The sequence below is a fragment of the Salvelinus fontinalis genome, chromosome 30 (genome assembly GCF_029448725.1).
Source record: "Salvelinus fontinalis isolate EN_2023a chromosome 30, ASM2944872v1, whole genome shotgun sequence".
In the NCBI taxonomy this organism is placed as follows: domain Eukaryota; kingdom Metazoa; phylum Chordata; class Actinopteri; order Salmoniformes; family Salmonidae; genus Salvelinus; species Salvelinus fontinalis.
Window position 1 is genome coordinate 13,307,769 of NC_074694.1, and position 14,313 is coordinate 13,322,081.

The 14,313-nt window shown below is 44.8% G+C and overlaps 1 protein-coding gene across 1 annotated transcript in view; it reads right to left on the reverse strand.

Annotated features, from left to right (window-relative positions):
* LOC129828649 (Na(+)/H(+) exchange regulatory cofactor NHE-RF1-like) overlaps positions 1-9,474 on the reverse strand; it is a 32,972-nt gene extending 23,498 nt beyond the window's left edge. The window contains exon 1 of the mRNA XM_055889747.1: positions 8,722-9,474. Within this exon, the coding sequence (XP_055745722.1) occupies positions 8,722-9,159 (438 nt within the window). The 5' untranslated portion in view covers positions 9,160-9,474. The remainder of the gene's footprint in view (positions 1-8,721) is intronic.
* Between the last annotated feature and the right edge of the window lie 4,839 nt (positions 9,475-14,313).

The following is a 14,313-nucleotide window of genomic DNA, read 5'->3' on the forward strand; positions in this document are numbered from 1 at the left end:
GAGAACCATGTAATCAGAGCTCTGTGCTTATTATCGGATGTATTAGGCTACAAAAATCGGACTTTTTAGATATAAAGTTAATCATATGTTACCAGAAAGACTCCACAACATAACAATCATTTTTGTCTTGGTAAAATGTATTTTATAACATGAATGTAATCACCAAAGCGTGTTTTCACCCATTTTGGTCAGAGTGGTTAGACACCCTACTCTGAGTGTAACAGGCTGCCTTCCAGGGCCTTACTTCATCTTACTAGAACTAATGAGTGCCGGTCTTTGAGGGTTTTTCCTTTCAAAAGGCTAAACGCTGTTTAATCCCTCAGGCTCACACACACACACACACACACACACACACACACACACACACACACACGGTTGAGTACGAGATCATTATGAGTGTTTGTGGTGAGAAAGGGGTAAGGTATTTCAGGCTCAGCCTCCTTAGAGAGGCGTGAGAGTCCTCTTCTCTTTCCTCTCTGGCCCAGTCCGTCTCTTTCTCCTTTTCTCCCCAGACAAACACACCACAGAAAATGCCTCATTCTTCTCCGCTTGGGTCTCCAGGGAAACCGAGAGATGGAGACGGTCCTCCAAGGTGTTACTGGTCATAATTTCCATGTGGTCAACTTGACACCATTAATAAACACACTCAGTCTCTGTGCGTGTCCAAGCACGACTCCAACACCATCATTAAGTTTGCTGACGACACAACAGTGGTAGGCCTGATAACCGACAATGATGAGACAGCCTTTAGGGAGGAGGTCAGAGACCTGGCAGTGTAGTGCCAGGACAACAACCTCTCCCTCAATGTGAGCAAGACAAAGGAGCTGATCATAGACTAGGAAAAGGAGGGCTGAACAGGTCCCCATTAACATCGACGGGGCTGAAGTGGAGCAGGTCGAGAGCTTCCATTTCCTTCATGTCCACATCACCAACAAACTATCATGGTCCAAACACACTAAAACAGTCCTGAAGAGGGCACGACAACACCTATTCCCCATCAAGAGACTGAAAAGATTTGGCATGGGTCCCCAGATCAAAAAGTTCTACAGCTGCATCAGAGACCATTCTGACCAGTTGCATCACTACCTGGTATGGTAACTGCTCGGCATCCGACCATAAGGCACTACAGAGGGTAGTGTGTACGGCCCAGTACATCACTGGGACCAAGCTTCCTGCCATCCAGGACCTCTATACCGGTGTCAGAGGAAGTTCCAAAAAAAATGTTCAAAGACTCCAGCTACCCTAGTCATAGACTGTTCTCCCTGCTACCGCACAGTAAGCGGTACCGGAGCGCCAAGTCTAGGTCCAAAAAGCTCATTAACAGCTTCTACCCTCAAGCTATAAGACCCCTAAACAATTAATAAAATGCCTACCCAGACTATATGCAGCTCTTTGAGGGCTTGCCAAGTCTTGAGAGTCCAGGAGGAGCTGTCTCTTCCTGGCTCTCAGTCCATATTAGACAATGGTTGTGTTCAGTAGGGCACACCCAACCGTAGCAAAAAGTTCAGAAGGCAATACCTCCTCATTTCAAAAAGCACTTTCTCCCTACTGGACACAAACCAGTACCAGCCAAGTCCTGCCTCTCAGTCCATGGATGATTCCCAAATGACACCATATTCCCTATACACCTGGGTAATCAGCAGCGCACCATGTAGACAATAGGGTGCCATTTGGGACGTAACCCATATTAGACCAGTATGAGCCAGGTCCTGCCAAGTGTCCCATCAGGGAGGAATGCAGGAGGCTAGCAGGCAGCACCTTGAGAGAGACGAGGCCTTTCTGTGGCCCCCGTCACTAGCAGGCAGCACCGTGAGAGAGACGAGGCCTTTCTGTGGCCCCCGTCACTAGCAGGCAGCACCGTGAGAGAGACGAGGCCTTTCTGTGGCCCCCGTCACTAGCAGGCAGCACCGTGAGAGAGACGAGGCCTTTCTGTGGCCCCCGTCACTAGCAGGCAGCACCGTGAGAGAGACGAGGCCTTTCTGTGGCCCCCGTCACTAGCAGGCAGCACCGTGAGAGAGACGAGGCCTTTCTGTGGCCCCCGTCACTAGCAGGCAGCACCGTGAGAGAGACGAGGCCTTTCTGTGGCCCCCGTCACTAGCAGGCAGCACCGTGAGAGAGACGAGGCCTTTCTGTGGCCCCCGTCACTAGCAGGCAGCACCGTGAGAGAGACGAGGCCTTTCTGTGGCCCCCGTCACTAGCAGGCAGCACCGTGAGAGAGACGAGGCCTTTCTGTGGCCCCCGTCACTAGCAGGCAGCACCGTGAGAGAGACGAGGCCTTTCTGTGGCCCCCGTCACTAGCAGGCAGCACCGTGAGAGAGACGAGGCCTTTCTGTGGCCCCCGTCACTAGCAGGCAGCACCGTGAGAGAGACGAGGCCTTTCTGTGGCCCCCGTCACTAGCAGGCAGCACCGTGAGAGAGACGAGGCCTTTCTGTGGCCCCCGTCACTAGCAGGCAGCACCGTGAGAGAGACGAGGCCTTTCTGTGGCCCCCGTCACTAGCAGGCAGCACCGTGAGAGAGACGAGGCCTTTCTGTGGCCCCCGTCACTAGCAGGCAGCACCGTGAGAGAGACGAGGCCTTTCTGTGGCCCCCGTCACTAGCAGGCAGCACCGTGAGAGAGACGAGGCCTTTCTGTGGCCCCCGTCACTAGCAGGCAGCACCGTGAGAGAGACGAGGCCTTTCTGTGGCCCCCGTCACTAGCAGGCAGCACCGTGAGAGAGACGAGGCCTTTCTGTGGCCCCCGTCACTAGCAGGCAGCACCGTGAGAGAGACGAGGCCTTTCTGTGGCCCCCGTCACTAGCAGGCAGCACCGTGAGAGAGACGAGGCCTTTCTGTGGCCCCCGTCACTAGCAGGCAGCACCGTGAGAGAGACGAGGCCTTTCTGTGGCCCCCGTCACTAGCAGGCAGCACCGTGAGAGAGACGAGGCCTTTCTGTGGCCCCCGTCACTAGCAGGCAGCACCGTGAGAGAGACGAGGCCTTTCTGTGGCCCCCGTCACTAGCAGGCAGCACCGTGAGAGAGACGAGGCCTTTCTGTGGCCCCCGTCACTAGCAGGCAGCACCGTGAGAGAGACGAGGCCTTTCTGTGGCCCCCGTCACTAGCAGGCAGCACCGTGAGAGAGACGAGGCCTTTCTGTGGCCCCCGTCACTAGCAGGCAGCACCGTGAGAGAGACGAGGCCTTTCTGTGGCCCCCGTCACTAGCAGGCAGCACCGTGAGAGAGACGAGGCCTTTCTGTGGCCCCCGTCACTAGCAGGCAGCACCGTGAGAGAGACGAGGCCTTTCTGTGGCCCCCGTCACTAGCAGGCAGCACCGTGAGAGAGACGAGGCCTTTCTGTGGCCCCCGTCACTAGCAGGCAGCACCGTGAGAGAGACGAGGCCTTTCTGTGGCCCCCGTCACTAGCAGGCAGCACCGTGAGAGAGACGAGGCCTTTCTGTGGCCCCCGTCACTAGCAGGCAGCACCGTGAGAGAGACGAGGCCTTTCTGTGGCCCCCGTCACTAGCAGGCAGCACCGTGAGAGAGACGAGGCCTTTCTGTGGCCCCCGTCACTAGCAGGCAGCACCGTGAGAGAGACGAGGCCTTTCTGTGGCCCCCGTCACTAGCAGGCAGCACCGTGAGAGAGACGAGGCCTTTCTGTGGCCCCCGTCACTAGCAGGCAGCACCGTGAGAGAGACGAGGCCTTTCTGTGGCCCCCGTCACTAGCAGGCAGCACCGTGAGAGAGACGAGGCCTTTCTGTGGCCCCCGTCACTAGCAGGCAGCACCGTGAGAGAGACGAGGCCTTTCTGTGGCCCCCGTCACTAGCAGGCAGCACCGTGAGAGAGACGAGGCCTTTCTGTGGCCCCCGTCACTAGCAGGCAGCACCGTGAGAGAGACGAGGCCTTTCTGTGGCCCCCGTCACTAGCAGGCAGCACCGTGAGAGAGACGAGACATTTCTGTGGCCCACGTCACTAGCAGGCAGCACCGTGAGAGAGACGAGGCCTTTGTGGCCCCTGTCACTTGAACCCAGAAGATTAGTAAAGGGTAGCAGTGCATTAGTGGTGGGAGACATGAGCTACATCCCAAATGGCACTGTATTCCCTCCATTGTGCACTACTCCCACATACCACCGTTTCACTTTCCACTCAGTCTCTTAAGGTAGGAACACAATCTGACCAGAGACAGAATCTGACCGGAGACGATAAACAGAAACAGACCAATCATGGTGACCAGACGAGGAAATACTCCTTCCCTAAAGAAGCCGAATGAGTGAATGAGTAATAATACAATTTTGTGTCGTCACATACACCGGATAGGTGCAGGGAGAGAGAGGGAGAAAGGACGGAGAGAGTTTGTCCTGTTCATGTGATAAGGAAACACTCAATGCCCTCGTTGAGACCTACTATTTAGGAGACCTTTCGTGTTCGTCACAAATTGCCACACGTTTCCCTACATGACAAGTGTGTCAATTGGTACGTAACCTATAATTCAGGGGAAACACTAGCTACACATCAAGGTGAGGCAGAGAGAGAGAGATCGGAATTTTTTATTTTCCATTTGTGTTGCTGTTGCACAATGGCTATATATCAGAGGGCAGACCTTGCACTGTCTAACAAAGTTACATGAAGACGTTGCACATGTTTTCCCCAACTGACCAACCCCTACACACCCACGGATGAAATACCACATGAAAAAGTATTTCATAACCAGCAGTATGAGGCTGGTGAGGTGTGTTACAGAGGGATATAAGGGAGAGGGGAGGGATATATGTTGTATGTCTCTCAGATAAATGCTTTTTTCTGATTAAATGAGGAATACCTGATATTCCGACCTTGTGAAAACCAGGAGCTCTCTGGCTTACAAATGTAGACATTTTGTGCTCATATTCAGAAAGCATCTCAGAGTACTAGTACTGATCTGGGATCATTTAAAATGTTTTTTATATTATATTGAATAAGATGACATGGAGGACCTGATCCTAGATGAGCTTTATGAATGCGGCCCTTATTTCCTATGTTGTGTTGAGACAATAAGCAGACAGGTGTCTCAAGCTCGATAGGACATGATGGTTTGTGGTCTATTCAGTTCTGTAGCCCTTTACTGTACTCACTGTCATTCCCTATATTTTACCTTTATTTAACTAGGCAAGTCAGTTAAGAACAAATTCTTATTTTCAATGATGGCCTAGGAACAGTGGGTTAAGGGGCAGAACGTCAGATTTGTACCTTGTCAGGTTGGGGATTTGAACTTGCAACCTTTCGGTTACTAGTCCAATGCTCTAACCACTAGGCTACCCTGCCGCCCCAACTTTTGACCAACGCAGATTTGGTAACTGATAAGTGCCTAAATTGGAACTCAGTGGCTGTACAGTAACACACAGTTAGTTGTGTGTGTGTGGATATATATATATATATATATATATATATATATAGCTGTATGGGATTCAACTGACAGCTGTTCTAAACGTGTGTACCACAGCAACAAAAAGATGCCCCCATCCCTCCCGCTAATTGAGCTACTTTTACAAATTGGTTTTGTTGTCTAACATGCTGACCAGACACGTTGCTTGCGTCGCAAAATAAATGTAGAAATCCATGTTATAAAATTATTGCACCCACAGTGCTTGCGCGCGCCAACGAGCGTCAGTGAAACCAGGGGCTAAAATAGATGTCGTTCCTATTTCTGAGGCAGATCGCGCTGCAAGTCCTGCCTCTCCCATCTCCTCATTGGTTTATAGAAGCAGGTACCCACGTGCCATCTCCTCATTGGTTTATAGAAGCAGGTACCCACATGCCATCTCCTCATTGGTTATACCCACGTGGGTGATAGAAAGACAAACTGTTTTGCCGGTAGTGGTGGTAATATATTAAAGTTTAGATGCGATCGCCATATAATTTAAAACGATGAAAAAGCCTGGAAGGAGGAGAGATGACTAGAAACGATTCGGTTGCCCGTTTTATGTGTGGATTAATTGTCGGAGTAGAGATCCTTGTGCATTTCAGGTAAAATAACAACTCAATGTTTATATCCCAGGACAAATTAGCTAGCAACAGCAAGCTAGCTAAATAGGACAAATTAACGTTAGCTAGCAAGTGCAAGCTAACTAGCTAAATTACCATACATGTTTAATGCTTTTCGATCTGTCCCCAAATTAATGTCATTGGTTCAGAGTTTGTTTTGATATTTTAACCTGCGTGTCGTGATCGCGTTTGGTGGGGGAGGGGGGGGGGGGGGGGGTAAATTTATGCATGATAGGCATGGTATGGTGGCGCACGTACGCAGCCGGTTTGGGCAAGGTGTAATGCCTCGTTCACATTACGTTACACCGGATGTCATTCATTTCAATGGGGATGTCCACAACGTAGCGGAATCGCACTGCCCCCTTGCGGTTGAAGGCTCAGTTGTCAGAGTCAGACACTGCACACTTGGAATTTTCCCACACTTTGCGTAGTCTTCAGTACAGACAAAGTCTGTTGAAGAACAGGTAGTGACCAAAACCAAATATTTTCATCTTCTCTGGTTTCGGTGATGGCTTTATGGGATAGCTAGCAACTTGAAAACAATTACCTATTCCTATAAGTGAATACTATTTTAATAGTAATGTTAAATAATACACATTGGCAGTTAAGCTAATTATATTATATGACTGTTGCCTCCCGTTTAAATCTATTTGTGATGGTAATGACATTTGTTTTTGATTATATTATTATTATGGTGGAGGTTGCTAGTTACAGTGGTATCTTCAACCTAGCCTTTAGCTAGCTAATGTAGCTGTTCTGCAAGCTAGCTTGACTAGCTATAAAGTTAGCGTAACAAGTAGAGTTAAAAGTAACTAAACAAAACATGTTTTATTAACTATTACCGGAAACAATATGTCTCCGGTCTTTAATGAAAAGTTCATATTTTGCGATCTGCCAAAATAAATGCGATCTCTGACGAGACAGGTTCACCTCCATCTTGCGTTAAAAACACTACACTTGTCCGCTCAGTAGCCGTGCAAGACTCTGTGAAGATGAAATACAGCGCAATGAAATATGTCACGATGTGTACGGGGCATGAGAAAGGGGAATGCTGTAAATCGAGAGGAATCTATGTGTTCTGAAAGACGAGATGTTGAGGATTATAATAAATACTGCCTTGATGTCAAACAACAACAAACCTGTGTCTAAATGTGCACTTCATATTTCCATATTGAAAGCCTAACACTATGATTGGATTTTATAACTTAGCAAGTCATGTTGGCAATATAATAAGCTTTCAAAATGATGCCCAACTGACCCAGGTGGTTATTTATCATGGAACGTTTCTGGATTGCCTAAACAACAACAGTATATGTGTAAAGGTGGGGATGCAGGGCTGTGTTCCAAACAAACAACCACAAATGTGTTTGCTTCAGTTCCTCAACGGTAAAGCTAGGAGAGATCAAAAAAGCACCTTATAGTTGAAGAGTTGAAGGCTCTTTCCTTGAGCCATAAAAGTACATTTAAATTCCGTATGAACTGCCCTGAGGTGTGTGTCCACTTGGAGACACCAGTTAGACCTCACGCTCAAACTCTTGTAATGATTGTTTCTTATTTTGCACCTAAACCAAACTTTCCAAGAATATTCTTATTATGTAACTGAATGTATCCAGAGTATTTTCAGTTTTTCGTCATGGACAAATGCTGTGAAAAGTACAGTCAATGTAAAATGCACATAAAATCAACAGTGTCATGTTTGAATTCAGTCATGTCAGGTGAACATTTAGTCTGATAATTTCCCCAATCCAAAGTGTTCGCTTTCAATTGCTACCATGATCATGCATATGCTTTTTATATTTATTATGTTAAACATTCCAATTTGTCCCTATACATAACCCTTTTATGCTTGTGGAAATTGGCCTAACAGAATAACTGCCCTGTAGGCATGAGTGTCTGTTTAATGCTTCTATACACAATACAGAGGTACAATTTTATTTTTTTTAAAGACAAAAGCAAGTCTCAGCAAATGTCTAGAACATGACATATGCAGTTTAGGGTAGGATGTAGCCTACATATACAGTACCAGTCAAAGGTTTGGACACACCTACTCATTCAAGGGTTTTTCTTCATTTTTTACTATTTTCTACATCGAAATGTAATAGTGAAAACATCCAAACTATGAACTAAGACATATGGAATCATGTAGTAAACAAAAAAGTGTTACACAAATCAAAATATGATATTCTTCAAAGTAGCCACCCTTTGCCTTGACAGCTTTGCATGCTCTTGGCATTCACTCAACCAGCTTCATGAGGTAGTAACCAGGAAAGGCATTTACATTAACAGGTGTGCCTTGTTAATTTTATTTGTGGAATTTCTTTCCTTCTTAATGCGTTTGAACCAATCAGTTGTGACAAGGTAGGGGAGGTATACAGAAGATAGCCCTATTTGGTCAAAGACAGAGTCCATATTATGGCAAGAACAGCTAAATTAAGCAAAGATAAACAACAGGCAATCATTACTGTAAAACATGAAGGTCAGTCAATCCGAAAGATTAAGAACTTTGACAATGTAGAAAATAGTCAAAATAAAGAAAACCCCTTGAATGAGTAGGTGTCCAAACTTTTGACTGGTAATGTATATTGTTGTTCAAATGTGTTGCCAGACAGTGGTTGACCCTGGTCAGCTCTCCAATACATCATATGACTAGGCGTATGCAAATTGCCTACATAAAATGTAATATTCTGTGAAATGAATCTAGATAGGAAACTTCGGAAATCCCTTTTACCTTGGCGCTCACACTTAGCCTCTGTTGGGAGAAGTTTCCGTTCTCTTCCGATGTAGCAGTCGCCTCGCTCTCCGCTTCATCCCCATGGCCCGACTTGCTGCCCGGTAACGGGATGCCCTCCGTGACATACTCTTTACGGCACTCCAAGTTGTGCTTCTTCAGTACCTCCGCGGTCTCAGCGTCTACCACGATCAGCTCGAGGCTGCCCACGGTGGCTCGTATCCGGGCAACGACCTGCTGGTGGCTCTCGCCCTCCACGCTGTCCCCGTTAACGAACGTCAGTCGGTCCCCAGCGAAGAGACCGGCGGTGGCGGCAGGAGAGTCTGGTTCTACCAGTCGGATAAACTGTCCGGTCTTCCCTTTCTCACCGTGCAGATGGAAGCCGTAGCCATTCGAACCCTTTCCTAAAATACAACATCTAGGCCGGAGGTTTGACATAATGTTACCGCTGATCAAATATTCTCACAGATAACGTCCAAAAGCTTCACAACAAAGAAAGTAAAAGTGGACAACAAACAATCTCAGAAATGAAACTGACGGACTAACTTCGAACGACCGGTCGCTCTCACAGTTTACTTTCTGTCAAAACAGAACGTATTATTTCACTTGCGTCTCTGGTAAGGTCCTCCTCGAAACTATGTTGCGATCTAGTAACTATTTGTGGAGTGCACGTAGTCAGACACACCCACAAAAGTACTCTTCCTTGTGTGCTCAAATCAACGGGGCTTTGTTTTTTAAGTTGATCTGAAGTTGATGGTGAAGGGTTCTAGTCTGACAGGTGACAAGACCAATCAGTAATCTCCTTTAGGAAAACGCTGTCGTTGAGTTTATCCGACAGCCAATGGACTGCCTTTAAATTTCCCTTTGAACAAAAGTCGTTGCCTACCCCAGAGCCATACATGTATTTATTTCTAAATACGTGGCTCTGGCCTAGGCTATTACTTGTCACATATCTAGATTCTAGAGACACTGTCATATCCTTTTTCCATAACATTGAGCGAATTAGGAAGGAATGTCGATGTAAAACGCAAAATTCAGTTTTCCGTCAAAATAATTATTATTGCGAGCCAATATAACATTAAAGGAATTTGCGTATGTCGCAAGGGAAAATATAATTTGCATTTATTTTACTCTCCAGGGCCCGGTTTCCCTAAACCATTTTATGCATAAATTCCATCGCTATCGGGAACCGGGCCCTGATCCTTTTCCACCAATGCTATCTTTGATTGTAAATAAATCCCGTTTGCGCATGTGTATAACTATAGATAAATCTGACAGAGTTTGGGTGATGAAAGTTGGACAGAGGATCTCGAAATCTCTGTGCAAGAAACATTTGGACAAACGTTTTAAAAAAAAAAACTGGCTTAATGTTATCTTCTTGCAATTGTTCCGTATTATGAGCCAGATGTTAAGACTACAAATCGTAGATTGGATAATGCAAATAGCTAGGCCTATTTGCGTGATTGACTTTTCAATAGACCTGGGCTGCTGACTAAAATCTGGGTTTATGATTGTAATTAAACTTTGCCATGGTTTGCTTTTGTTTAGAACAAGTAGCCTAGCCCTTGATAGGTCCTACATCTCATTTCAGATAGCCTACAGTAGCAAGATGTAGGTGAAATGTAAGCTGAACGCGTTAGCATCTTGCTTAGTTCAAATTGACAGACTCATTTATTCATCATGAATAGCGATGCGCTTTAGAGCTAAGAGTGCTCGTGTTGCCCAATCGCCTGTTGAACCTAGGCTAATGCTGGAATTGGCTACTAAGGACGGGGTCGTCATTTCAATCAAATGTTATTAATATGCCATGGATATGAACTGAATATGTTTGTCAACAACAGCCAATGTTTTGTTTTTGTTTACATGTAGCCTAATATGACTACTGTTACCATCAATCTAATGTATTCTGATCGGCAATTGCGATAGAGCTGTGACCATGACCACAATTGCTTCCAATTTCATTTAAACATGGTCATTAATTGCATGATAACACAAGGCTACAATAGCAATAGCCTAAATTGAAGTTATAGGCTATTTAAATATCTGTTTGCGGCAGCTCAAGGTAGGGTACAAGTGGCACAATTTGATTTGCAATGACTCCAGTGTAGAGCTCTGCTACCTGACACTTGAAAACTTGCCCCTTATGATTTATTTTTTGACGGTCTGTTTTGCAATTGATGAATGTGTTATGCAATGCGTTTATTTGGGCTATAGCAGTAAAATCAATATTTGTAGACGGAGTCTACAACCCACACAAGTGGCTCAGGTAGTGCAGCTCATCCAGGATGGCACATCAATGCGAGGTGTGGCAAGAAGGTTTGCTGTGTCTGTCAGCGTAGTGTCCAGAGCATGGAGGCGCTACAAGGAGACAGGCCAGTACTGCAAAATGACCTCCAGCAGGCCACAAATGCACATTTGTGGCCTGCTGGAGGTCATTTTGCAGTGCTCTGGCAGTGCTCCTCCTTGCACAAAGGCGGAGGTAGCGGTCCTGCTGCTGGGTTGTTGCCCTCCTACGGCCTCCTCCACGTCTCCTGATGTACTGGCCTGTCTCCTGGTAGCGCCTCCATGCTCTGGACACTACGCTGACAGACACAGCAAACCTTCTTGTCACAGCTTGCATTGATGTGCCATCCTGGATGAGCTGCACTACCTGAGCCACTTGTGTGGGTTGTAGACTCCGTCTCATGCTACCACTAGAGTGAGAGCACCGCCAGCATTCAAAAGTGACCAAAACATCAGCCAGGAAGCATAGGAACTGAGAAGTGGTCTGTGGTCACCACCTGCAGAATCACTCCTTTATTGGGGGTGTCTTGCTAATTGCCTATAATTTCCACCTTTTGTCTATTCCATTAGCACAACAGCATGTGAAATTTATTGTCAATCAGTGTTGCTTCCTAAGTGGACAGTTTGATTTCACAGAAGTGTGATTGACTTGGAGTTACATTGTGTTGTTTAAGTGTTCCCTTTATTTTTTTGAGCAGTGTATATATACACACAACCTTGTACGTGGCTTGAAGACCAGCATCCCAGAGTCGCCTCTTCACCGATGACGTTGAGATTGGTGTTTTGCGGGTACTATTTAATAAAGCTGCCAATTGAGGAATTGTTAGGTGTCTGTTTCTCAAAATAGACACTCTAATGTTCTTGTCCTCTTGCTCAGTTGTGCACCGGGGCCTCCCACTCCTCTTTCTGTTCTGGTTAGAGCCAGTTTGCGCTGTTCTGTGAAGGGAGTAGTACACAGCATTGTACGAGATCTTCAGTTTCTTGGCAATTTCTCGCATGGAATAGCCTTCATTTCTCAGAACAAGAATAGACTGACGAGTTTCAGAAGAAAGTTCTTTGTTTCTGGCCATTTTGAGCCTGTAATCGAACCCACAAATGCTGATGCTCCAGATACTGAACTAGTCTAAAGAAGGCCTGTTTTATTGCTTCTTTAAACAGGACAAGTTTTCAGCTGTGCTGACATAATTGCAAAAGGGTTTTCTAATGATTAATTAGCCTTTTAAAATTATAAATTTGGATTAGCTAACACAATGTCCCATTGGAACACAGGAGTGATGGTTGCTGATAATGGGCCTCTGTACGCCTATGTAGATATTCCATTAAACATCAGCCGTTTCTAGCTACAATAGTAATTTACAACTAACAATGTCTACACTGTATTTCTGATCAATTTGATGTTTTTTTAATGGACAAAAAATTTGCTTTTCTTTCAAAAAACAAGGACATTGTTACGTTGTGTTAGCTAATCCAAGTTTATCATTTTAAAAGGCTAATTAATCATTAGAAAACCCTTTTTGCAATTATGCAAAAGCTAAGTGGCTCCAAACTTTTGAACGATAGTGTATATATATGAGGGGTCCTCATATTCAAAGTCAAATAGCTAAATGATCCGTAGAATGGCCATCTTAAAACAATTCTATATGTTAGCTTAATATAAAACCACCTCTACCAAGGAATTTATCTAATGCGCTCTAGTGCGCCTGAAGTCAATTTAAATGCTTTTCCAGTGCGTTTGTCGCCATTATTTCTTATGTGTATCAGTTCTAGCATGTAAATATTTTTTTAATGGAAAATGGGTTTATAGCTAGGCTATTTATGTGAATTCAAAGCATAGAGATCCTATTAAATTACTAGAAGGGCTATGTCACAAATCATTTAAGATCCAGGTTGGGAAGGAAATTGCAGCCATATTGGTCAGGGAGAAATCCAAACCAGTCTAATTGGAATGAATAGCAGTAGAGGCATTATCCTGATTTTAATGCATGTGATATATCAGAAATTGTGTAATAGAATTATTGTCAAAATATTGTCATGTAAGCCTAATTATAAATACAGTTTATGGAGGTTGTATACTGTATAAATAGCCTCTAAAATATGTATATATATATATTTATTTTTATTTTTTATATGACACAATATTAGTTGTTGTTGCATATACAACTTGTTTAAGTCTTATAATAAAACGGCTGGGTCTAATCCTGAATGCTGATTGGTTAAACCACATTCCAGCCGGTGTCTATTCCACAAGTTACCAATGGTTAAATCAATGGTGTTAAAATGCCTATTTACTCTGCTCCATCTGACTGCGCAATCCACTGTCTCATCAGCCCAGCCAGGCAATTTATAAACTTGATCTCCACTATAAAAAGCATTTAGACAATATCTCATATTTCTTTTAGACTAACATTTAGTTTTCAACAGCAGAGATTTGTTTAAACATTGCTGTCTGTCTCTCCGACATTTGCAACATTGTTTCAGTATTCAAATGAGATCTCCAGCTGTCCCATAGTAATGAACGTGTCGGAACGAGACAGACAGGCAGGCAGCGTTTCTCAGCTAGTCTAAATCATGAATCAGCTGGCATCATTTTTATGGAAAAATACAAAGAATTGTCAATTGAAAAAAGGTCAAACGAAATGAAGTGCAGCAAGTTTGCAGTCTTTGCAGCTTCAGTTTGAATTGATTGTGTTAGCTGTGTTGTTGGCTAACTCCTCTGAACAAAATTGTCCTGATGAGTGAGCACATTTTCTATGACAGGCAAAATCGCGCCTCATTAGCTATTTGTTATGGATGTATCCAAAGAAATGTCACTAGAAAACAGCTTAAACAAATGCAAATGCACCTACTTTGTTGTTATTCTGTCTGCACTCTTTGAGGTGACTGTAAGTTAGTTGTAGTTGGCTAGCTAGCAAGCAAGGGATAAGAACGTTGCCAGCCAGTATGGCAATGGAACATTTGGAACGAATTACTTCCACAGATACAGAACAAAAAGACTGAACGACTGGGTTGCGTCTATAGCAACCGAACCGATAGAACAAACAACCAGCCGGGTTGGGTAGCAACCCTAGATTTGTGTCGGGATTATATATTGTGGAAGGATGAAATAGTATGAATAAATTCACCAAAATAACATTTTTTATGAAAATATGTCAATCATTATTTGAATATGTTGGTAATCCATTGTATAGAAGTGATAATGCCCTCGAAGCCAGTGTTTGGAGGATATATTGGCACAGGCCTAACAACACACGTGCCAATATATCCTCCAAACACCAGCTTCTCAGGCCTTATCAATTAATCATCAACTGA